The sequence below is a fragment of the Octopus sinensis genome, linkage group LG22, assembly GCF_006345805.1.
Source record: "Octopus sinensis linkage group LG22, ASM634580v1, whole genome shotgun sequence".
Lineage (NCBI taxonomy): Eukaryota > Metazoa > Mollusca > Cephalopoda > Octopoda > Octopodidae > Octopus > Octopus sinensis.
The window spans coordinates 11,884,082-11,909,081 of NC_043018.1; the positions used below are offsets into that span (position 1 = coordinate 11,884,082).

The 25,000-nt window shown below is 38.2% G+C and overlaps 1 protein-coding gene across 7 annotated transcripts in view; it reads right to left on the bottom strand.

The window, feature by feature from the left end:
* LOC115223206 (protocadherin Fat 4-like) overlaps positions 1-25,000 on the bottom strand; it is a 168,620-nt gene that overhangs the window by 14,959 nt on the left and 128,661 nt on the right. For all 7 annotated transcript variants that reach the window (XR_005003481.1, XM_029793671.2, XM_036512321.1 and 4 more), the window contains exons 36-44: positions 24,285-24,425; positions 23,108-23,207; positions 21,708-21,959; positions 12,203-12,333; positions 9,453-9,612; positions 7,776-7,919; positions 6,221-6,348; positions 4,587-4,790; positions 1,772-1,860 (exon numbers count right to left, since the gene is read on the bottom strand). Coding sequence is in view for 6 of the 7 variants with exons in the window: in XM_029793671.2 (XP_029649531.1) it covers positions 1,772-1,860; positions 4,587-4,790; positions 6,221-6,348; positions 7,776-7,919; positions 9,453-9,612; positions 12,203-12,333; positions 21,708-21,959; positions 23,108-23,207; positions 24,285-24,425 (1,349 nt within the window). In the remaining variant the exon portion in view is untranslated. The remainder of the gene's footprint in view (positions 1-1,771; positions 1,861-4,586; positions 4,791-6,220; positions 6,349-7,775; positions 7,920-9,452; positions 9,613-12,202; positions 12,334-21,707; positions 21,960-23,107; positions 23,208-24,284; positions 24,426-25,000) is intronic.

Below are 25,000 nucleotides of genomic sequence, written 5' to 3' on the forward strand. Positions count from 1 at the left end.
ATATAATATATATATATATTATCTATATATATATATATACATAATATTATATATATTAAACACACCATTCGAGCGTGATCGTTACTGCGTCGCCTTACGAGCACTTGTGCTGGTGGCACGTGAAACATTCAAGCGAGGTCGTCACAGTGCCGCTGGATTGGCTCCTGTGCAGGTGGCACATAAAAAGCACCATTTGGGTGTGGCCATTGCCAGTACCACCAAACTGGCCCTCGTGCTGGTGGCATGTAAAAGCACCCACTACACTCTCAGAGTGGTTGGCGTTAGGAAGGACATCCAGCTGTAGAAACTCTGCCAGATCAGATTGGAGTCGGGTTCGCCAGACCTTAGTCAAATCGTCCCACCCATGCTAGCATGGAAAGAGGACGTTAAATGATGATGATGATATATATATATATGTACGTGTCTGTATATGTTTGTGTGTCTGTGTTTGTCCCCCCAACATCGCTGGTGGAACGATGTTGGTGTGTTTACGTCCCTGTAACTTAGTGGTTCAGCAAAAGAGACAGATAGAATAAGTACTAGGCTTACAAAGAATAAGTCCTGGGGTTGTTGCGCTTGACTAAAAGCGGTGCTCCGGCATGGCCACAGTCAAACGACTGAAACAAGTAAAAGAGTACATCAGTAAACATTCTGACTGTTCTTTTCATAAATACAGCTCCATATTTACTGGGCTATGAGCGACTGAGTTAGTTTCCGTAGCAGATGAAGCAGAATGATGGAGAAACATAGGATGTGGGATACGAAAGTGAAAGTAATCCCTACAATAATTGGAACACTAAATATGATAAAAAGAAAAAAGATATGAATGAAAGCATAACACCATTCCAGGCTCACGATTTTACACAGAGTCTAAAACTGACCACCACTAGACATCCACATCATAGGTAAGACTTTCATTTCCATAGTGCAACTCAAACTGGACTCTCTCCACAAACAGTACAAGTCCCTATCCCATCACTACTTGATAAAATGTCCCAGCTGACACAACACAACCAGCAAAACACCGACTCTGCCCAGTCACCACTCGCTGCTACACTTTTTCTGAACACTGTGAAAACCAACTCACACAACTGACATCCTACATTACAATCACTCAATCCGATGACACAACAAACTTTGCTCAACAAATTAGAAGAAACACTAAACTAACAACAGAAACAATAAGACACAATTCTACGTCCGCACGAGACAAAATTGCACACAAATCGGGAAGAGAGACGTGCACTTAGTGGTGCAGAAGGATTTTGCATAATAACAATATAAGAAAGATGATGATGATGATAATGATGATGCAAATGAAGAGAAGGAGGAAAGGGGATGCAGGAAAACAACAAAGATGGGAAGAAGAAGAAGAAGAAGAAGAAGAAGGACTTGTTAGACTCTTACAGTCTAACAAATGATTAAATGAGTGTTAAGGCCACTCTTCCTGATGAAGAGGATTGGCCTGCAAGACTCCTGTGCCAGTGCCACATAAAAAGCACTTGTGCTGGTGCCACATTAAAAGCACTCATGTGGTGTTGTGTAAAAACACTTCTGCGGTACCATGTTAAAAGCACTCAGCCCACACTGTAAAATGGATGGCATTAGGAAGGGCATCCAGCCAGAGAAACTGCCAAATCAGACTGGAATCTGGAGCAGCTTGCCAGTTCTGGTAAAACTGTCAAACCATCCAACCCATGACAGCATAGATAATGGATGGTAAATGATGATGATGATGATGTTGATGATGATGGGATTGTTACTGACGAACCTGATAATTTCTTGTCTATTTTCTTGGACTTTATCATCAGTTGCATTTACAGTGAGAATTAAGCTAAACTCATCACTGTAGATTGCCATCTGTGAAGAGAAAGAAAAGGTAAATAGTAGAATCAGCCAAACCGTAAGCTTTGTGGGAGCCTCTATGGGGTTGCTCAACATGTTAGAAGTAGCAGCTAAATTTCCTTCAAATCACATCCTCCTTACTGTCTTACAGAAGGAAGGACACACTAGGCATTTAGGCAGCAGGCCTAATGCTCTCCTTAATCTAAAGTAATCACATGATCCTTGATTGCCTTTAGCTGCTCAGTTCCCTCAGCTGCAAGCATAACCCTACTTCCTTATTTACATGTTTAGAAGCCATTTAAGAAACACACAAAAACCGTTAGATTCACTTCAACATTTAAATTTAATCTGTCAAAATATTTTCGTTGCTTGGAGACTGCAATCTGTTCACTGACAAAACTTCTTGCAGCACAAAGTTTTGTCAGTGTGCCAAAAAATTTAAAATCAATATTACCAGAACCCTATTGATACTACTCTTATTAAATAATAAAAAAATAAACATGTATTATTATTATGAATGAAAGTCTTTCATCACGCATATAAAACCTGATTATTCATACCTTGTTCTATTGTAACATTGTTTTGGTTCCAATATACAACTCATGACAGAATTTCTTGCCAAGTACCATTAATCCTTGAGTATTGTCCGCCCTTGAGTATAACATGCAGGGGATTTTTAGGGGGATGTACCTCTGAAAAACCTAAACCTTGTGTATAATACGCACCCCTTCTCTAACTTGAGTTGTGCATAATTAAACCAGCAGCACCTAGTCGAACAAACACTTCCGTGCATGCGTAATACAATAATGGTGATGTTCTTAACTGTTATATGGGAATGTAAATATGTTTGCAAATTGTTTTTTTTTACATGTTATTCTGTGTTCTGAATACTTTTATTTTAATAAATGTTGCTTACTGCAAGTTATGGATGATTCTTTTATGACTTCATTGCTTTCAGGCTTAGCTTAAGGTATTTTCACGCCCGACATCACAAAATGTGTCTGAATAAACATTGCCGGACAGCAAATAGAGACTCGGACATTGCTTAGAAAATAATTTTCAGTTTTAACCTCGTATATAGTACACACTAGGGATTTTGACCTTTAAATTTTGGGAAAAAATGCGAATTATACTCAAGGATTTACGGTACATAAATAGACATTATTGTCTTCAAGCATAAAATATCAATCTGCTCAATTCTACTTTTATTAAATTGTATTAATTTTGAAATAAAATGTTTTGATAAAAATTTTCTTATAAGAGAAGATAATATTTAGTAGAGAAACTTTTATCTTTTGCTTAGTTTTAAATAGCTGCAGCAGTCATTTCCTTTTATGTTGGTTGCTGTTGAGACCCCTGGTATCCTCAGTCCTTACCAATGCTGATCTTCTCATCCAAACCAGGATGAGGGCATTACACTTTAGGAAGGGATCCCCACAATGGGGAATGGCTAATGTAGTGGATATCACAGGCAACTCTTCATGTGGATACTTTACCAAGTTGCTTGGGTATGGGGAATATTTTTGTTTTATTTTATTGTCTAAATGTATTTTATGCTTTGAATTGTATCTTTATTTTACACAAATAATTACAGTATTTCTATTCCAATATATAAAAACGTTTAAGTTATTTTACTATATCCCCAGTCAAAATCTTGATTGCTTTGAAAATAATTAAGAGAACAATGATACATTGTCAACTAAAGTCGTGTGTTCCTGTGCTTTTGAGTTCGGAGGTTTAAAGGCAGAAAGAAACATAACTCATGGCAACAAAAAATAATGGATCTCTTTTTCAGACCAGAGACCTTGTATAAATGCTTATAAATGATTGGATGCTGTTAAAAGCACCCAAGACCCAATTAGTCATTGTATTAAAACTGTTTCACTAGATAATCCCTTATTGTTAGAAATAGTGTCAAAAAATTGTCAGTTAAATTGTAAAATATATAATTAGATATAACATTTGTTAAGTTGTACTTTAGTTGGTTTTAAACCTCAAAGGCTGAAAAACAACCAAACTCAACCTGGTACAATGAGGGTGATATTTGGTAGAACTAGTCAGATGGAAATATCCTTCCAGTTCACAAAGGAAGTCGTTTCTTAGTTCTAGCACATCTCCATTTTCACATGAGTGTACTAAGAAGTCAGCCTGACTCTTCTATATCAACATATTAAATGTTAAAGTAGTAAATTGGCTGAATTCTTGTGGCATTTGTTCCAGACCTTTAGAAATCTTTGTTCAAACCCTGCCAAAATAAACTTTGCATTCCATTCCTCTAGGATCGATAAAACAAAGGGCCATTCAAGTGTGTTGGATTAGTGGAACTGTTACAATGTTAGACCAAATGAATTGCAGCAATTGTTTTTTGACTTTTCACAATCTCAGTACTTATGTAGGTGTAGGAAACTTGTCTGTAGCTAGTTGACAAGATGATATATTCTAAAGAATACCTGAAGAAAGGTCACAGGAAATCACCTTTGTATAGTATTCCATGCAAATTCCATGTCAAGCACATAGCACTTATTAAGGAAGTGGCCAGAGGAATATGTGATAATGAGATGACACTTTTAGAAGAAAGCAAAATGTTGCTGTTCTTTCTCTTTATGTTGCAAAGTCTTAAGAATTACTTTGAAAATTAAGGGAGGAAAATAACTTTAGCCAAAGAAAAAAAAAACAATGTTAGAATTAATAAAATAAATATAACAAAATATAAAAACTAAGAATTAACTATATTGACTTACCATTACAATGACTGTATCATTTTTAGTAGACTCTGCTTTGTCGACAGCTACTACAGTAACCGTATACTCTTTTTGTGTAACAGCTGCTGGGACAAACAGATTATGGAGATTGCCGGTTGAAGGGTTCATGTAGAATTGATCCTTATCTTTACCTGTTAAACTATAGACTGAAACCGAATTCTCCCCAGCATCTTTATCTTCAGCCTAAAAGAATATAAAACAGAATACACGAGATACGAGAGATTTCATTGAACCGTCCCTTCTTATACTTTTTCTATCTTTCAAACACATTTTGCTGGTCGACACAAATCTTCATTTTCCTCACAACTATTATTTTTAAAAAAAATCCTTTCCATTATACACCAAACTTATGTTTTCTTTCATTATGCAAATAGACACAAATGACCTCAAATTAACAAAAATGAACATAATTAACATCATATTGTCTAACTAACTAACTAACCCAACATCTGATGAAAAAAATAATGCTTTTTATCAAATATTTTTTTTTTAACAGCTATAAAACAATTAAGTTAAATATTTCAGTTCTGGAATTGTGTGGAATTGTGTGGAAATAATGAGAAAAAGACCTGATGGGTTCAGCCTTTGTCATATACAGTATTCTGATTCATTCCCTCTCTTACATATTCTAAATGCTTTGGCAGAGGTGGGGGCTACTGGGTCAGATGTTGAGTAAGAATAAATTGTTGGCTATCACCAACATTTTTCACCTGGTGGCATTTGCAACATTTGGCATCTGATCAAGGTAAGTCTAGAAAGTGTGCATGGCTGCTGCAGTATCTCCTCAGTCAGGCTTGTTGTGCTGATGCTCTACTTCCAGTTGCTTCTAACAATATTTATTGTAAAAGTACAATTATACCCTTTTCGCTGTCAAAACCAACAATAAAATCATGGCTGTGTATAATACATGATATGAAGCTGCAAAGTTTTATCTTATCATCCATTTTTATTAAGAAAAAATCACATTGATGTAATGGAAACATTATTATCTTAAGGAGGAGGAGGAGGCAAGCTGGCAGATTTGTTACCTTTGTGTCTTTTCTTCTGGCTTTTAACTTTTTGAGTACAAATGCTGCCAAGGTTGACTTAGCATTTTGTCCTTTTGGAGTTAATAAAATAAATATCAGTGAAGCACTGAGGTTGGCATAATCAACTCCCTGCCCCACCCATTCCAAACTGCTGAGTTCGAGCCAAAGGGAGAAGGAATTACTTTTCATGATTTTTATTGGAATATGTTTTAGATAAAATGACATATTAAAAACTAATATATCGGATAAAAGTAGATTATCTTCTCTGGAAGCAATTATGCTACACTGCAGGTTACCATATTGAAGTTTTTAAGACAATTAAAGCCCAAAGATCAAAAAGAATATTAAACATGAACTTTTACAGAGCATTCTCCTCCTTTTTTGTAGAATTTCTGTCTTTCTTAATGATGGATGAGTTTGATGATAAACTTTATATTACTCGTTTCATCTTTCTGTTTTTATTTGTTCATAGTAATTCTATGAAATTGGAAACTTAAGTACTTTTTATTCTGAATTGAAAATTAAGCTCAGACAGTGTTGTTTTCCTTGGCAAAATCCATTAATTAAAAAAATAAATAAACAAACCTGTATTGTACCAATTTCAAAGAATTGTGAGGCAGAAATTGGGATTCCAAAGTAGAGTGTATCTGTTGAGAATTGTGGACTGTTGTCATTGGAATCTTTGACCTTCACAACTATTTTAAGAGTTTTAACTATAATAAAAAGTGATTTAGAATGTATTTGTTAAGGTGAATGAAACTGTAGCTTTGATGTTATTGCTGTTGTTTAAAATCATGTCAGATGTGATTCAGAAGACATTCAAGCGAATATGTTCCAGCCATTCTAGCCAAAACACCATTTCATCTTTTATTCAGATAATCTTTATAGAACTGCATTATCAAATGTGCCTTCTTTTCTTTTCAAGGTGATAGGAGTGACATTTGACTGCTATTTCTAGCAAATTGAGTAACATCATAGAAGCTCCCTTACTTGTTTGAGGTAAACAAATTAGCATAGATTGTAGAGTTCTGACTTCAAAATCTGCTGGAAAGGAATGGGTCAGGGAAGGTTTGAGTTATTATTGATTTTCATCTCTCCAGTCACAGTATATATACCCGACTCATGCATCACTCCAATACAAAGGGTGGTTAAGCGCCTATGTAAGAATGCAATATTTAATGCTGTTCGATATGTTGACACAGTCATACGGAATTATGGAAATAGCAGAACTGAGAAATAACTTGCAGTGTGATTTAGTGGGAAACTTCATGCTAACGAGACTGGTACAGGTAAATGGTAAGTCCTTCTACCAGACTGAGTAAAACTGGTTCAAAGAAGAAGTATTGTCTTTATACCAAACGGATTATAGTCGGCTTCAACAAATAATATGTCCTTATGCCAGGTTAGGTGTAAGGAGTTCTTACAAAAAGTATAGTCATCTTGTCATGACAGCAGGTTGGTCATGGTTGATATTGAATCTTAAAGTACTAAACAGTAATGCACTCAAGTATTAAATCAATGCATTAAGAACAGAATTAACCCTTTAGCATTTAAACTGACCAAATCCAGCCCAAGTATTCTATCGATTTTATGTTCAAACGAACCAGATCCTGCTTCTTATGCTTATCCGACAATGTCATTCTAAATATATACAATCACACCATCGAAATCTGAAAGCTACAAGATAATGCATGATTAATTCAAAGCAGTGTGAATAAATAAGCATTACATTTGAGGGAGTAATTTGAATATTAAAGGATTAAAGAAATATGAAATTAAAGGATTAAAGAAATATGAAATTAAAGGATTAAAGAAATATGAAATTAAAGGATTAAAGAAATATGAAATTAAAGGATTAAAGAAATATGAAATTAAAGGATTAAAGAAATATGAAATTAAAGGATTAAAAAGAAATTTTAAAAAGCATGATCTTTCATGTTTTTTTAAATTTTAAATTCTTTTTTTTATTGTTAAATTCTTATTTAACAATAAAGACAAAAAACCCTCCAAAAATAAGAACTAATTACGTGATGTAGCAGATTAATAGAAGAAACAAACGAGGAATTAAAAGGAACAAAGATTTAAAGAAATAAAGAATAAACTAAAGAATGGAAGAGGATTAAACATGAGACTTTCTCACCAATGTTGTTGTTGTTGTTGCTGGCAACCGATCTTTTCACTCGAGTTGACTTAACAACATCCACAATAAGGGTTACGGTTGGTTTATTTTCCCTATCAATTGGTTTTTTAAGCATCAGTTGTTCATCTTTGATATAGAAATATTCTAAAAGAAAAGAAAGAAGATTTGACAAAATATCTTCCCTTATTTTGTTTTTCTGTAGCAGTTATAATAGTAGTAGTGGTGGTGGTGGTGGTGGTAGTAGTTGTTTAGCCCTCGGTCATCTCTGATCTAACAGGCCTATGATCAAAGCAATTCCAGCTGGTTCTTTATTTAGACATAGTGGTATCTGAAATTACATTATCTAATATAGGCGTAGGAGTGGCTGTGTGGTAAGTAGCTTGCTTACCAACCACATGGTTCCGGGTTCAGTCCCACTGTGTGGCACCTTGGGCAAGTGTCTTCTACTATAGCCTCGGGCCAACCAAAGCCTTGTGAGAGGATTTGGTAGATGGAAACTGAAAGAAGCCCATCGTATATATGTATATGTATATATGTGTGTGTATATGTTTGTGTGTCTGTGTTTGTCCCCCCAACATCGCTTGACAACCGATGTTGGTGTGTTTATCTCTCTGTAACTTAGCGGTTTGGCAAAAAGAGACCAATAGAATAAGTACTAGGCTTCCAAAGAATAAGTCCTGGGGTCGATTTGCTCGACTGAAGGCGGTGCTCCAGCATGGCATCAGTCAAATGACTGAAACAAGTAAAAGAATAAAATAATAATGTTAGTATCGTCTCCCCATCCACATCCAGCACATCTATTGCTAAAAGACATCTCAACCATGGCCATCCTGTCTTATCTCATATTCAGGACTATTTCATTCAAATTGGCCATCCTATTTATTTTAAAGAAGGTAAAAAGATGGTAGGTTGTGATAAGAAGGCAATTTGGCAGCTATTTCTAGCAGCTTGAATGACCAAACAGGTCTGTTTTCTCATTCACCAAATTATCAGGTGAATAGCTGTTGTTGCTCACAACCACCTCGTTATTTATTTGAGTCCACTGCATGTGATCAGAGGTAGGTTTATGGGGGGGAGGGGGTCAGTTCCCTACTGATTTCGTAGTGAGATACAGCTCCTTCTTTGGCTAGATTTGAACTCAGCTCTATAAGTTAAGGAATTGTTGTATAGCCCCTCAACCCTGATTGAGCACACCTGTGATTATAATTTCAGCCTTGATCATCTTGTCTTTTATTCAAACTTAGTGTCTCTAGCACTACATTATCTAATATAATCTTCCATCTTTTTAAGATGGTAGAATGTGGTTTGAGTGAGATTTGGCTACTATTTCTAGCAAGTTAAGTAACACTATAGAGCAGTGCTTCTCAAAGTGGGACAATGATTGCAAATAATTTAGGTTGATTAATCTTGTTTCAATGTTGACAGTTCCCTTTTGCTTTCTTTGCATAAATCACCAAAATAGACAATGCCTTTGGTAAAGTCTTTTGATTGATCCGATGACTGAATCTTGAATGACAATGGAATTAGTTACACTCAGCTGAGGCAGAGCATTTTGTGAACCTTCATGTTATTCAGAATGACAAAGAAGCCTCTGTCGTTTGATACACTGTATGGAAAAGATATAAAAACAAGGCACAGAGAAAGAGAGAGGTGGGGTGTCTAGTTAAACAAATTTACCTTTATAGTTTGTGAGCTGGAACTCGACATTAGGCCCTTGAAATTCTTCAAGGGAAGAGAAATTGAAAAGGCTTCTATTGCTGACTGTCTCTTCTAAAACTTCAATTTCTATTACACTTCCAGAACCGATCTTTGGAGCATTATATAATTTGATGGTTACCTATTGAGGAAAGAAATGCAAAACCCAGATTAGTAAAATGATAGAGGTTAATTCTAATTTTATTCTGCTTTTTGTTTGATGAACAATAGTGACACTGGTCAAAGGTTAAAGGTTGCCAAGGGATTACTTAGTGGTGAAAGTGACAAGGGATTGTCTGTGAAACTTGCTGGAACAAATATCACATAGGCATAGGAGTGGCTGTGTGGTAAGGAGCTTGCTTACGAACTACATGGTTCCGGGTTCAGTCCTACTACGTGGCACCTTGGGCAAGTGTTTTCTACTATAGCCTCGGGCCAACCAAAGCCTTGTGAGTGGATTTGGTAGACGGAAACTGAAAGAAGCCTGTCATATATATGTATATGTATATATATATATATATATATATATATTATATTATATATTATATATATATATATATATATATATATATATATATGTATGAGTGTGTATATGTTTGTCTCCCCAACATCGCTTGACAACCGATGGTGTGTTTATGTCCCCGTAACTAAGCAGATCGATAGAATAAGTACTAGGCTTACAAAGAATAAGTCTTGGGGTCGATGCGATTGACTAAAGGCGGTGCTCCAGCATGGCCACAGCCAAATGACTGAAACAAGTAAAAGAGTAAAAAAAGGTATTTTATTTGAAAGCAATTTCTTTAGATTTCTTGTTGTATATATGTATGTATACATATATATATATATACATATATGTATATACATATATGTATATATATAGTAGAAGGTGCATGGTTTAGTGGTTAGTATATTTGGCTCACAGTCGTAAGGTTGTGAGTTCAACAGCACACTGTGTCCTTGAGCAAGACATGTTCCAGTCCACTCAGCTGGCAAAATTGAGTAGTACCTGTATTTCACAGGAGCCAGCCTTGTCACACTGAATCTCTCTGAGAACTACAATAAGGGTACATGTGTCTGTGGTCTGCTCAGCCACTTGTGCGTTAATTTCACGAGCAGGCTGTTGATTGGATCAACTGCAACTCTCATTGTTGTAAGTGACAGAGTGCCAGTTAGTTAGTTATATATGCATATCAACAAGATATACATACATATATATATATATATATATATATAAATAATATATAATATATATACATACACACATATATATATACATACACATGCATATATGGGTAGAGGACGTCACCAACGGTGCAAATGACATGAAATACGTAAACAAATGAAGGGAAAACGAGTGAAATACATAAACGATGAGAAAAAATGGAAAACAGGACAAAGAAAGAGAGAGAAAGGAACCTCCTCCATCAGTTGTCGGCTGTCTACTCCTCATTTCGAGCATTCAATGACAAATAGGAGTCTTCAAAGGCAGTTACTCCCATAAATTCTAAAAATAAATTCCTATGTAAAAGTTTCCACAAATGTTTCTGCCATGGTGCTGAGAAATATAGAGAGAGTGAAGAAAAGGTTCTTCAAAGTGAGAAACTCTAGACTGGTTTTTTTTTTTAAAAAGAAATCTACAAATGCATCTACAAGTGCTTGTGAATCAGTGATTGCGTCTACAGGTGAAGTCTACAAGTGCAAGGGAAAACGATTCAGAAAATGATTATAATAATAAGAATAATATTTTTTATTATAAATAATCTTGACATTCCTTTTATTTTACGTAAGATATTCTTTGCATTCTACTGTTGTTTTATTGCCATTTATTTACAAATATAAATTTTATAAGTAAAATATTTTTTTGGGAACGAATCACGATTTATAGCATTGCTACAATGGGAAACTATTGCTCTGCTTTACGAGTTTTTACTTGAGTGGTCTCTGGGAACAAATAAACTCGTATATTGAGGCATTACTGTATATATATCATCATCATCATCGTTTAACGTCCGTTTTCCGCGCTAGCATGGGTTGATATACATAAAACTTATAAACCAGGGCAAAAGAAAAAAATTCCAATGCCAGATATGCCGAAAATAGACTTAAATCGTCAATAGCCATATAATTCATCACTATAAGCATGCGTCTCGAAGCAAACCGACAGAAATTTCTAAAAAATTTCATTATTATCGAAGAAATTTTAAAGAAATTTCTGTCAGTTTTCCTTCAAGATGCATGCTTATAGTGATGAATTATATGGTTATTGACGATTTAAGTCTATTTTCGGCATATCTGGCATTGGAATTTTTTTCTTTTGCCCTAGTTTATAAGTTGTGTATAAATTTAACCTTTAAAGGTATTTTTTTAATATGCTGGCCATTGATAACATTTTTTTGAAAATATATATATATATATATATATAGTTGAAATTTACAGAAAAACAAAAGATGAAGACATGTGTATAAACAACAAGCAGGTGTTAGTTTGATGCTCAGGAAGGTGAGAAAGTCTTTTACGTTTTGAGCCTACACTCTTCAACAGAAAGGAACACATGGAAATAAAGAGAAAGAATAAAAAAACTTGTGGAGTTAGCGGTCAATATATATATATATATGTATGTATGTATATTGCATATCATAGTATTGTATTCCGCTTTCTCCTCTTATTTTGCACTGATTGTGGGCCATCACAGCCACATATACAGACAATGTACACAATATATTGTTCCATACCTCTTCTTCTACTGTTATATTGCACCTATTTTGAGCCGTCACTGTTATATTGTAACTGTTGGGTTGACTGGGGAAGCCTGATGAGATGCTCACTCCTCCACTGGACTCATCAATACTGAAGATGCCCTGATCTGCAGAAACATGCACAAAATAAATATTTCATCTTGTTTGTTTGTAACACCATAAAAACAGGTGCATGCACACGTACATATAAATATATACACTCACACACATATATACATATACATTTACATATATATAATCACAAAGATGCACAAACATACATTCACAAGTACACGTACACACACACACACATCTTATACATAAATGGCAATTTCTGCCTGCCTACCTGTCTCTTACCATCTTTCTGCCTACACCAGTGAACCAATCTTGACGAAACTTGGCATACATGTTAAACTAACATCCAGTTGAATTATAGACTAATTGAATCTCTACTTTTGTAGGATCTTTCCTGTTGCTATCATATATTGTGAAATTTTAAAATTTCGTCAAAATTTTCAAATTTGGTATACTGAAATAATTTTCCATGTTAAATCCAATTTTGTTATTTACTTGTTCCAGAAAAATGTTATGGAAGTATAAAGTTTAATCGATTTTACCGAATCAGAAAATAGCATTTGGAATCTGGCATTCTCTGCATGATAGTTGTCTATCATAAAATGAAAGTACAATGACCAAAGTTGTAAGAACTTCGAAAGCTTTTATAAGTTTTAATGTCATATGAAATGGTCGAACAGACATGGAATTCATTTAAAAAGGAAAAAATCCTCAACAAACTTTTTTTGCAAAAAATTGCACAAATCTGTCCTGATCAAGAGGCCTATCTGTTGGGGAGGGCATGGTCTGATATGGAATAAAAAAAAATTTATTTAAGACATTCTATTATAAAAATTGCCTGGCAACGATGAGCTATTTAGCTAGTAAATATATATATAAATAAATATATAAACTGACATACAATGATGGTACAAATGTATGTACATGCACATATATAAAAATATCGACAACAAAATAATAATTATTTCTAATTTAGGCATCAGGCCAGCAATTAACTGGTAACAGTGAATGCAGTACTTAACCTCATAGAAGTGAGAGGCAATTTTGGCAGAGGTGGGATTGCAAAACATTTTCTCAAGCACCCTAGCAACTCTACCAGCCTAACAATAATAGATTTTCTATTATAAGCACAAGGCCTGAAATTTTGTTGAAGGGGGCTAGTCAGTTTCATCAACCCCCGTGCTTGACTGGTACTCAATTTGTTGAAGGGGGCTAGTCAGTTTCATCAACCCCCGTGCTTGACTGGCACTCAATTTGTTGAAGGGGGCTCGTCAGTTTCATCAACCCCTGTGCTTGACTGGCACTCAATTTGTTGAAGGGGGCTAGTCAGTTTCATCAACCCCTGTGCTTGACTGGCACTCAATTTGTTGAAGGGGGCTAGTCAGTTTCATCAACCCCCGTGCTTGACTGGTACTCAATTTGTTGAAGGGGGCTAGTCAGTTTCATCAACCCCCGTGCTTGACTGGCACTCAATTTGTTGAAGGGGGCTAGTCAGTTTCATCAACCCCCGTGCTTGACTGGTACTCAATTTGTTGAAGGGGGCTAGTCAGTTTCATCAACCCCCGTGCTTGACTGGTACTCAATTTGTTGAAGGGGGCTAGTCAGTTTCATCAACCCCCGTGCTTGACTGGCACTCAATTTGTTGAAGGGGGCTCGTCAGTTTCATCAACCCCCGTGCTTGACTGGCACTCAATTTGTTGAAGGGGGCTAGTCAGTTTCATCAACCCCCGTGCTTGACTGGCACTCAATTTGTTGAAGGGGGCTCGTCAGTTTCATCAACCCCTGTGCTTGACTGGCACTCAATTTGTTGAAGGGGGCTAGTCAGTTTCATCAACCCCCGTGCTTGACTGGCACCTCAATTTGTTGAAGGGGGCTAGTCAGTTTCATCAACCCCCCCTGCTTGACTGGCACTCAATTGTTTTTGAAGGGGGCTCGTCAGTTTCATCAACCCCCGTGCTTGACTGGTACTCAATTTGTTGAAGGGGGCTAGTCAGTTTCATCAACCCCCGTGCTTGACTGGCACTCAATTGTTGAAGGGGGCTCGTCAGTTTCATCAACCCCCGTGCTTGACTGGCACTCAATTTGTTGAAGGGGGCTAGTCAGTTTCATCAACCCCCGTGCTTGACTGGTACTCAATTTGTTGAAGGGGGCTAGTCAGTTTTCATCAATCACCCCCGTGCTTGACTGGTACTCAATTTGTTGAAGGGGGCTAGTCAGTTTCATCAACCCCCGTGCTTGACTGGTACTACTCATTTGTTGAAGGGGGCTAGTCAGTTTCATCAACCCCCGTGCTTGACTGGTACTCAATTTGTTGAAGGGGGCTAGTCAGTTTCATCAACCCCCGTGCTTGACTGGCACTCAATTTGTTGAAGGGGGCTAGTCAGTTTCATCAACCCCCGTGCTTGACTGGTACTCAATTTGTTGAAGGGGGCTAGTCAGTTTCATCACCCCCGTGCTTGACTGGTACTCAATTTGTTGAAGGGGGCTAGTCAGTTTCATCAACCCCCGTGCTTGACTGGCACTCAATTTGTTGAAGGGGGCTAGTCAGTTTCATCAACCACCGTGCTTGACTGGCACTCAATTTGTTGAAGGGGGCTCGTCAGTTTCATCAACCCCTGTGCTTGACTGGCACTCAATTTGTTGAAGGGGGCTAGTCAGTTTCATCAACCCCTGTGCTTGACTGGTACTCAATTTGTTGAAGGGGGCTAGTCAGTTTCATCAACCCCCGTGCTTGACTAGCACTCAATTTGTTGAAGGGGGCTAGTCAGTTTCATCAACCCCGTGCTTGACTGGCACTCAATTTGTTGAAGGGGGCTCGTCAGTTTCATCAACCCCCGTGCTTGACTGGCACTCAATTTGTTGAAGGGGGCTAGTCAGTTTCATCAACCCCTGTGCTTGACTGGCACTCAATTTCTTGAAGGGTGCTAGTCAGTTTCATCAACCCCTGTGCTTGACTGGCACTCAATTTGTTGAAGGGGGCTAGTCAGTTTCATCAAGCCCCGTGCTTGACTGGCACTCAATTTGTTGAAGGGGGCTAGTCAGTTTCATCAACCCCCGTGCTTGACTGGCACTCAATTTGTTGAAGGGGGCTCGTCAGTTTCATCAACCCCTGTGCTTGACTGGCACTCAATTTGTTGAAGGGGGCTAGTCAGTTTCATCAACCCCTGTGCTTGACTGGTACTCAATTTGTTGAAGGGGGCTAGTCAGTTTCATCAACCCCCGTGCTTGACTGGCACTCAATTTGTTGAAGGGGGCTAGTCAGTTTCATCAACCCCCGTGCTTGACTGGCACTCAATTTGTTGAAGGGGGCTCGTCAGTTTCATCAACCCCCGTGCTTGACAGGCACTCAATTTGTTGAGGGGGCTAGTCAGTTCATCAACCCCCGTGCTTGACTGGCACTCAATTTGTTGAAGGGGGCTAGTCAGTTTCATCAACCCCCGTGCTTGACTGGCACTCAATTTGTTGAAGGGGGCTAGTCAGTTTCATCAACCCCTGTGCTTGACTGGTACTCAATTGTTGAAGGGGGCTAGTCAGTTTCATCATCACCCCCGTGCTTGACTGGCACTCATTTGTTGAAGGGGGCTAGTCAGTTTCATCAACCCCCGTGCTTGACTGGTACTCAATTTGTTGAAGGGGGCTAGTCAGTTTCATCAACCCCTGTGCTTGACTGGTACTCAATTTGTTGAAGGGGGCTAGTCAGTTTCACATCAACCCCCGTGCTTGACTGGTACTCAATTTGTTGAAGGGGGCTAGTCAGTTTCATCACCCCCGTGCTTGACTGGTACTCAATTTGTTGAAGGGGGCTAGTCAGTTTCATCAACCCCTGTGCTTGACTGGTACTCAATTTGTTGAAGGGGGCTAGTCAGTTTCATCAACCCCTGTGCTTGACTGGTACTCAATTTGTTGAAGGGGGCTAGTCAGTTTCATCAACCCCCGTGCTTGACTGGTACTCAATTTGTTGAAGGGGGCTAGTCAGTTTCATCAACCCCTGTGCTTGACTGGTACTCAATTTGTTGAAGGGGGCTAGTCAGTTTCATCAACCCCCGTGCTTGACTGGTACTCAATTTGTTGAAGGGGGCTAGTCAGTTTCATCAACCCCCGTGCTTGACTGGTACTCAATTTGTTGAAGGGGGCTCGTCAGTTTCATCAACCCCTGTGCTTGACTGGTACTCAATTTGTTGAAGGGGGCTAGTCAGTTTCATCAACCCCTGTGCTTGACTGGTACTCAATTTGTTGAAGGGGGCTCGTCAGTTTCATCAACCCCTGTGCTTGACTGGTACTCTCAATTTGTTGAAGGGGGCTAGTCAGTTTCATCAACCCCTGTGCTTGACTGGTACTCTCAATTTGTTGAAGGGGGCTAGTCAGTTTCATCAACCCCCGTGCTTGACTGGCACTCAATTTCTTGAAGGGTGCTAGTCAGTTTCATCATCAACCCCTGTGCTTGACTGGTACTCAATTTGTTGAAGGGGGCTAGTCAGTTTCATCAACCCCCGTGCTTGACTGGCACTCAATTTGTTGAAGGGGGCTAGTCAGTTCATCAACCCCCGTGCTTGACTGGTACTCAATTTGTTGAAGGGGGCTAGTCAGTTTCATCAACCCCCGTGCTTGACTGGTACTCAATTTGTTGAAGGGGGCTAGTCAGTTTCATCAACCCCTGTGCTTGACTGGCACTCAATTTGTTGAAGGGGGCTAGTCAGTTTCATCAACCCCTGTGCTTGACTGGTACTCAATTTGTTGAAGGGGGCTAGTCAGTTTCATCAACCCCCGTGCTTGACTGGCACTCAATTTGTTGAAGGGGGCTAGTCAGTTTCATCAACCCCTGTGCTTGACTGGTACTCAATTTGTGAAGGGGGCTAGTCAGTTTCATCAACCCCCGTGCTTGACTGGCACTCAATTTGTTGAAGGGGGCTAGTCAGTTTCATCAACCCCCGTGCTTGACTGGCACTCAATTGTTGAAGGGGGCTAGTCAGTTTCATCAACCCCTGTGCTTGACTGGCACTCAATTTGTTGAAGGGGGCTAGTCAGTTTCATCAACCCCTGTGCTTGACTGGTACTCAATTTGTTGAAGGGGGCTAGTCAGTTTCATCAACCCCCGTGCTTGACTGGCACTCAATTTGTTGAAGGGGGCTAGTCAGTTTCATCAACCCCTGTGCTTGACTGGCACTCAATTTGTTGAAGGGGGCTAGTCAGTTTCATCAACCCCTGTGCTTGACTGGTACTCAATTTGTTGAAGGGGGCTAGTCAGTTTCATCAACCCCCGTGCTTGACTGGCACTCAATTTGTTGAAGGGGGCTAGTCAGTTTCATCAACCCCTGTGCTTGACTGGCACTCAATTTGTTGACCTCAAAAAGATGTAAGACAAAGATGCCCTTGGTGGAATTTGAACTCAGAACATTAAGATTGATGAAATGCCATTAAGTATTTTGTCTAGCATGCTAACAATTCTACCAGCTCACCACCTTTAATAATATCAGTTTTAAATTTTGGCACAAGGCCAGCAATTTTGTAGGGGGAAGGAGGCAAGTCAACCCTAGTATTCAACTGGTACTTATTTTATCAACCCCAAAAGGATGAACAGCAAAGACAACCTCGGCAGAATTCGAAATCACAATGTAGAGAGAGAGAGAAAATGCTGCTCACAATTCTGCTCGTAGTTTTTGAGGGATCGGGGTGGAAATCGATTACATGGATCCCAATACTTGACTGGTGCTTATTCTATTGACCCTGAGAGAATGAAAGTCAAAGTTGACCTCAGTGGAATTTGAACTCAGAATGTAAAGGTGGAAGAAAGGCTGTTAAGCATTTTGCCTGGCATTCTAACGATTCTGCCAGCACACCACCTTAATGATAATAACAATCCTTTCTGCTAAAGGTACAAGGCCTGAAATTTGTGGGGAAGGGGACAAGTTGATTACATTGAACCCAGTGTTTCACTGGTACTAAATTTATTGACTCTGAAAAGATGAAAGGCAAAGTCAACCTTGACAGAATTTGAACTCAGAACGTAGCAATGGGCGAAATATTGCTAAGCATTTCATCCAGCGCACCACCTTAATAATAATAATAATAATAATAATAATAATAATAACCCTTTCTGCTATAAGTACAAGGCCTGAAACTTTGTGGGAAGGGTTAAGTCAATTACATCGACTACAGTACCCAACTAGTACTTAACTTATTGACTCTGAAAGGATGAAAGGCAAAGTTGAACTCAGTGAAGTTTGAACCCAGAATGTAAAGACAGTCCAAATGCCATTAAGCATTTTGCTTGGTGTGCTAACAATTCTGCCAGTTCACCATCTTGATAACAATGAGAATGAGAATACTAAAGATGAAACTGACTGCTCTCAAAAATTAAGCAAAAAAGCTGGAAAAATAATCCAGAATCCTTGTCCAGTACTGGATCAATCCCAAAATCTAATCAGTTGGTGCCAGTCATGAGGCCAAACATCCCTAAAAGTTTCATCCGAATCCATCCTGTGGTTCTTGAGATGTCTTGTCCACGGACAAACAAACACGACCGAAAACAATACCTCCACCTTTGTTAAGGTGGAGCTAATAATCATAATAACAAGAATCCTTTCCACTATAGGCACAAGGCCTGATGAAACTTGGGGGAGAACAATTAGAATAATAATGGTTTCATATTTTGGCCAGCAATTTCAGAGAAGGGGACAAGTTGATTACACTGACCCCAGTGCTCAACAACTGGTACTTATTTTACAGATCCTGAGAGTATGAAAGATAAAGCTGACCTTGGCAGAATTTGAACTCAGAATGTAAAGATGGATGAAATGCTGCCAAGGAACTTACCTGGCATGCTAACAAGTCTGACAACTTGCCGCCTTAATAATAATAATAATATAATAATAATAATCCTTTCTATGATAGGCACAAGGCCTGAAATTTGGGGGGGAGGGGACAAGTCGATTACATCGACTCCAGTACATGACTGGTACTTAATTTATCAATCCTGAAATATGAAAGGCAAAGTCAACCTTGGCAGAATTTGAGCTTAGAATGTAAAGACAGATGAAAGACAGATGAAAGACAGATGAAAGACAGATGAAAGACAGATGAAAGACAGATGAAAGACAGATGAAAGACAGATGAAAGACAGATGAAAGACAGATGAAAGACAGATGAAAGACAGATGAAAGACAGATGAAAGACAGATGAAAGACAGATGAAAGACAGATGAAAGACAGATGAAAGACAGATGAAAGACAGATGAAAGACAGATGAAAGACAGAGACTAAGCACTCTGCCTGGCGTGCTAAGGATTCTGCCAGCTTACCAACTTTTACTGTTTTACTTGTTTGTCATTTGACTGTGGCAATGCTGGAGCACCACCTTTAGTCGAAGAAATCAACCCCAGGATTATTCTTTGTAAGCCTGGTACTTATTCTATCAGTCTCTTTTGCCAAACTGCTAAGTTACAAGGACGTAAACACACCAGCATCGGTTGTCAAGCGATGTTGGGGTGGGGGAGGGAGACAAACACAGACACACACATATATATATATACATGATGGGCTTCTTTCAGTTTCCGTCTACCAAATCCACTCACAAAGCTTTGGTCGGTCCGAGGCTATAGCAGAAGACACTTGCACAAGATGCCACGCAGTGGGACTGAACCCAGAACCATGTGGTTGGTAAGCAAGCTACTTACCACATAGCCACTCCTGTGCCTTAATATTAATAATAATAGTAAATAAGTACCAGGCACTGGCTCTCATGACCTCTGTCTTAACTGATTGGAAGTGTTATCATGTATATGTTTTGTCTTGGTATAAAAAGACATCAAACATTCTGCTCAATATCACAGATTTGCTTGTCCGTTGCTTGACTTTAATCAGTTGACCATGTTCACTTTGATGGTATGTGCTACTCTGAAGGCGGCAAGCTGGCAGAATCGTTAGCACGCCAGGCAAAATGCTTGGCAGTGTTTCGTCTGCCGATGCGTTCTGAGTTCAAATTCCACCGAGGTTCACTTTGCTTTTCATCTTTTCGGGGTCGATTAAATAAGTACCAGTTACGCACTGGGGATGATATAATTGACTTAATCCATTTGTCTGTCCTTGTTTGTCCTCTCTGTGTTTAGCCCCTTGTGAGTAGTAAAGAAATAGGTATGTGCTACTCTCTCAATAACAGTAATAAAAATAATAACCCTTTCTACAATAGACATAAGGCCTGAAATTTTGGGAGATGAGGTTAGTTGAGTACATTGATCCCAGTGCTCAACTGCTATTCCATCAACCACAAAAGGATGAAAAGCAAAGTCGACCTCAGCAATGTTTGAACTCAGAACATAAAGAGCTGAAAGAAATTTTGCTTGGTGCAGCATCTATCCAGTCAGTTCACTGCCTTAATAGTTATTATAATCCTTTCTACTATAGGTACAAGGCCTGAAAGTTTGGCAGAGGGTGGTCCCATTGAGCTGAGTTCTCAACTGGTGCTCATTTTATTGACCCCAAAAGGATGAAAGGCAAAGTCGACTTCAGTGGAATTTGAACTCAGAATGTAACAACAAATGAAATGCTGCCAAGCATTTTACCTAGTGTACTAAACAACTCTATTTCTCACTGCCTTAAATAAATATTGGTTTCAAATTTTGGCACAAGGCCAGCCATTTTAGGGAAGTGGTTCAGTTGATTAATTGCTCAACTGGTACTTATTTTAATGACCCAAAAAGGATGAAAGAACAATGTCTATTTTGGTGGCATTTGAACTCAGAATGTAAAGTTGGAAAAATGCCATTAACCATTTTTTTTTTATCCTAATGAGTTAATTATTTTGCCAATTTGCCAATAACAAAGACGATAAGAAATATGTACAAAACTTCAGATTTAGTTGATTACACTGACACTGTCCAACGCCTAACCACCACGCCAATGTGCCTCATAATCTCTAGATCATGGGTTCAATTCCTAGACCAGGTGGTGCATTGTGTTCATTTCACTTCATTGCTCCTGTCTCCACTCCTTTTGATCAGTGGGCAATGTTGGCCTGTTAACCATGCCAACAGGGGTGGCATCATTCAAATGCTAAAACGATGCAAAGCACATTGTGACTAGCAATGTGTAACAATGTCTGATAGTCAAGTTTGTCACCTGATATTGACACTAGTATTTCACTGGTATTTTATCAACCCTGAAAGATGGCAAGCAAGTTGACTTTGATAGGACTTGAAATCAAGACATAGGCATAACTAGAATATTTCTAGGTGTTTGATTGTTTGTCTACTAATTCTACCATAATCAAATACCAAAAGACATCTTGCCTAGTGATGTTCCAATTCTGCCATAACTGAATACTACAAGGTCACAGAATTTGAAAACTCTTTTGTTTAAACAAAATTAAAACGTTAAATATTTTTTCTTTCATATCAAAATATCAAAAGCAAAATCCAGAGAACTTTACTAACCTTTTGCTAGTGTGAAGGCGGTTTCACTTGCAGAGCTGGCAAAAGCCAACATTGTACGATCTACTGCAATGTTATTGGCGATGTAGACAGTTGGTCTAAGCTGTATTTGGTCATCACAGACATCAGTGACATTGACAGTTATGGTGTGGGTGTTGTTGAGCTGTGGTTCACCCAAATCGCTGGCAAGGATTTCTATGGTGTACATTGTATTTGTTTCATAGTCAAGACTATGAATGGTGTATAAATCGCCAGCTGTAATGGAAGTTATGATAAAGTTGATTAGAACCTAATAATTATATCAGATGGACTAGAATCGAGTGGGATTCTCTTCTATTTCATTTATTTAAAGCTGTAAAAAAGAAGACCATAAAGAGAGTAACTGAGCAAAAATCAAAGATTCGACAGTGAAGAAAGTGAGAGGAAACCCGATGTTGGCTGAGGACTGGAAAAGATGGAGGGAGGAGGTTGCATCTCTTGCTTTGTACCGTTGGAGCACTTTGCCCTCACAGCTGTGGATTTGGGTTCATTGAAACAGATGTTGATGCTGTTATTGTTGTTGTTGTTGTTGCCATTTTGCTTTTGCACCAGCCCTGACTTAACAGACTCATTTACAATTAAAAACATCCATAGGGTGTGATCTGAAGGGAATTTGGCTGCCATCTCTAGCAAGTTGAGCAACCTCATAGAGGATTATGCGGCTGTGGCAGTGGTTATTATTTAACCCCAAATCATCTTTGTCCTTGTAAAACTAGGAACAAAGGCATTCCAGCCATGACCAACCCATCTTTTTTCAAACATTATACATAGGACTACATTATCTGATATATCCTTTCTTTTTAAATGAGTGGATGTGATTGAAAGGCAATTTGGCTGCTATATCAAGTTACTCTGTAGAAGTATTCAGTGGTCATAGTTGTTCCTTAACCTTAGAACAGCCTTCAGCCAGGACGTCTGCGATCACGATTAGGGGTGCAGTGTGGCCTTGTGTGCAAGGTGCTCTATTTCACGTTGCTCCAGGCTACCCGGCCGCCGAAATTTAGTTGTACCGGTAATTCACAAGGGGCCACTCTGTGTCACGCTGAATCTCCCCGTGAACTACATTAAGGGTGCGCATATCCGTGGAGTACTCAGCCACTTGCCCGTTAATTTCATGAACAGGCTGTTCTGTTGATTGGACCAACTGGAATCCTTATGATTGTCATAACTGACTGAATGCCAAATTAACTCAAATGGAATATTATCCACTATGTCCTTTTCTTTTCAAGACAAGACTTAGGAGAGATTTGATTACTATATTTAGCAAACCAAGTGATCATGTAGAGGATTTCTCATTGGCTTACAGATTGTGAGCCAATGTTTCGAAGTTATTAAAAAAACAAACAAACAAAAGAACTGCTTACTTGTAGGATTAATAGTAAATGGTAAAGAACTGTTGACTAGCGTGTAGAAGACCTGACCATTAGATCCTGAGTCAGCATCAGTGGCCGTGACCCTGGTAACCTGAGAATTGAAAACAAGAGAATGTGAGAGAGGGAAATTCAAAGGGTGGAGGGAACCTTACTCTCCTCAACACACATTATTCAAAGAAGATGCAAGATGACTATAACTTCAAAATCAGTGATTTTGCATTTCATTCAATTCAAATATTTAGACTTTATTAATTCTTTGTCATTTATTGTTATCCAGCATTTTTAGGACATCTTCTAAACACACTTTCCATGTATAGGATGGCTTAGGTAGCCAAATCTTCAGAGTTACTGCTAATACTATTCTTGTTAAAGAATAATACATATATATTCAATCAAAAGGATCAAAGGTTCTTCCTGTTCCAGAGGTTCGTGAGGCTAGTTTTTCAGATTCTGTGGTATATCATTCAACTACTACCATAGTTGAATAATATTCTTAACGTAGCTTTTTTGTTGCAGTCTGAGTCTTCCAAGCAGTCTTACTAATTCAGTTTTAATCAAAATCAAATTTAGTTTTTTGAATTATGTTTGACTTGTGATAAGCTACATTTAGACATAAAATACTTAAAATTTGGCACAGTAGAACAAACGTTAAAAGAAAAAAAATGTATAGACCAAACTGGTTGACTGTGTGTATGCAAGCATGAACATAATTAGACAACAAAGGATGAGTACTCAATAAGCAAATAGTTTATAATACTGAATAAATTCAAGAATAAAGGGCAACAGTATTTTCTTTTACATCATTGAAAATAGTTATTACTGAGCTTTCTAAAGAGAAATATATCATTGAATAGTATTCTTGAATTTATTGAGCATCATAATATATTTGCACACTCATATCCTCATGCACACACACACACACACACACACACACACATTTAGCATGCTTAGGTACATCAAGTTGCTGTACGAGTTTTCTCTCCTCTCAATGCGACACCAATGCACCTGCAGTTATAGGGGAGAAAACTCATACAATGACATGAAGAGCCAAAAGCGTGCTAAAGGTTAATACACACCAATAAGCAGGCTTACATACCCTTAGACAAGTTCATAAATTGTAGAGAATTATTAAACTTAAAAATTCCAAAGAAATAATAGCAGAACTTACAAATAGATTAGGACTGTCATTTTCTTTGACAGAAAACGCTCGGCTACTTGTCCCGAAAACAGGCCGATTGTCATTTTGGTCTTCAACTCTAATGGAAACGGTGACTGTGGATTGCCTTGCTGGGTTGCCATTGTCGTTAGCCTTTTCAAAAAGACAAAGAAGTGTAAAATTTGAGAGTAAAAGGGATATAGCATAACTGAATAGAACAAGAAGGTAACTTTCTCTCTCTCTTATATATATCAGTATGAACGTATATAGATTGTTTGAAGTGGTGTACAGATTTTATATCTGAAGAAAAATGAGGTAGTCAGAATTTTAGGTAATTCTTTATTAGCACTTTCGTCTAATTCATGGAGACTTCTCAGATATGAGTTTTACAGAAAATTTCTTTGCCTTTTATAGAAATCTGGAAGAGAATATTTTTTTGTTTGTTTTGTTATGTATATGTGTGTGTATATAGAATAAAGAGAAAGAATAAAGAGGAATGAAGGGAGGAGAGCAAAAAATGAGAGATAGAGAGAAAGAAGGACAGAAGAGAGAAAAGAAAGTAAAAAGAAAGGAGGAAGAGAGAAAAGAAAGAAAGCAGGATCTTTTACCCCATTTGTCTTCTGTGAGATGGTTTTTTTTGTTATATTTGGGGAAAGGAGTTTCTTCACAGGTGTTTGGTCTTCATGACATTTAAAGACGTCAGTTTTGTTTTTTAAAGAATGGGAGAA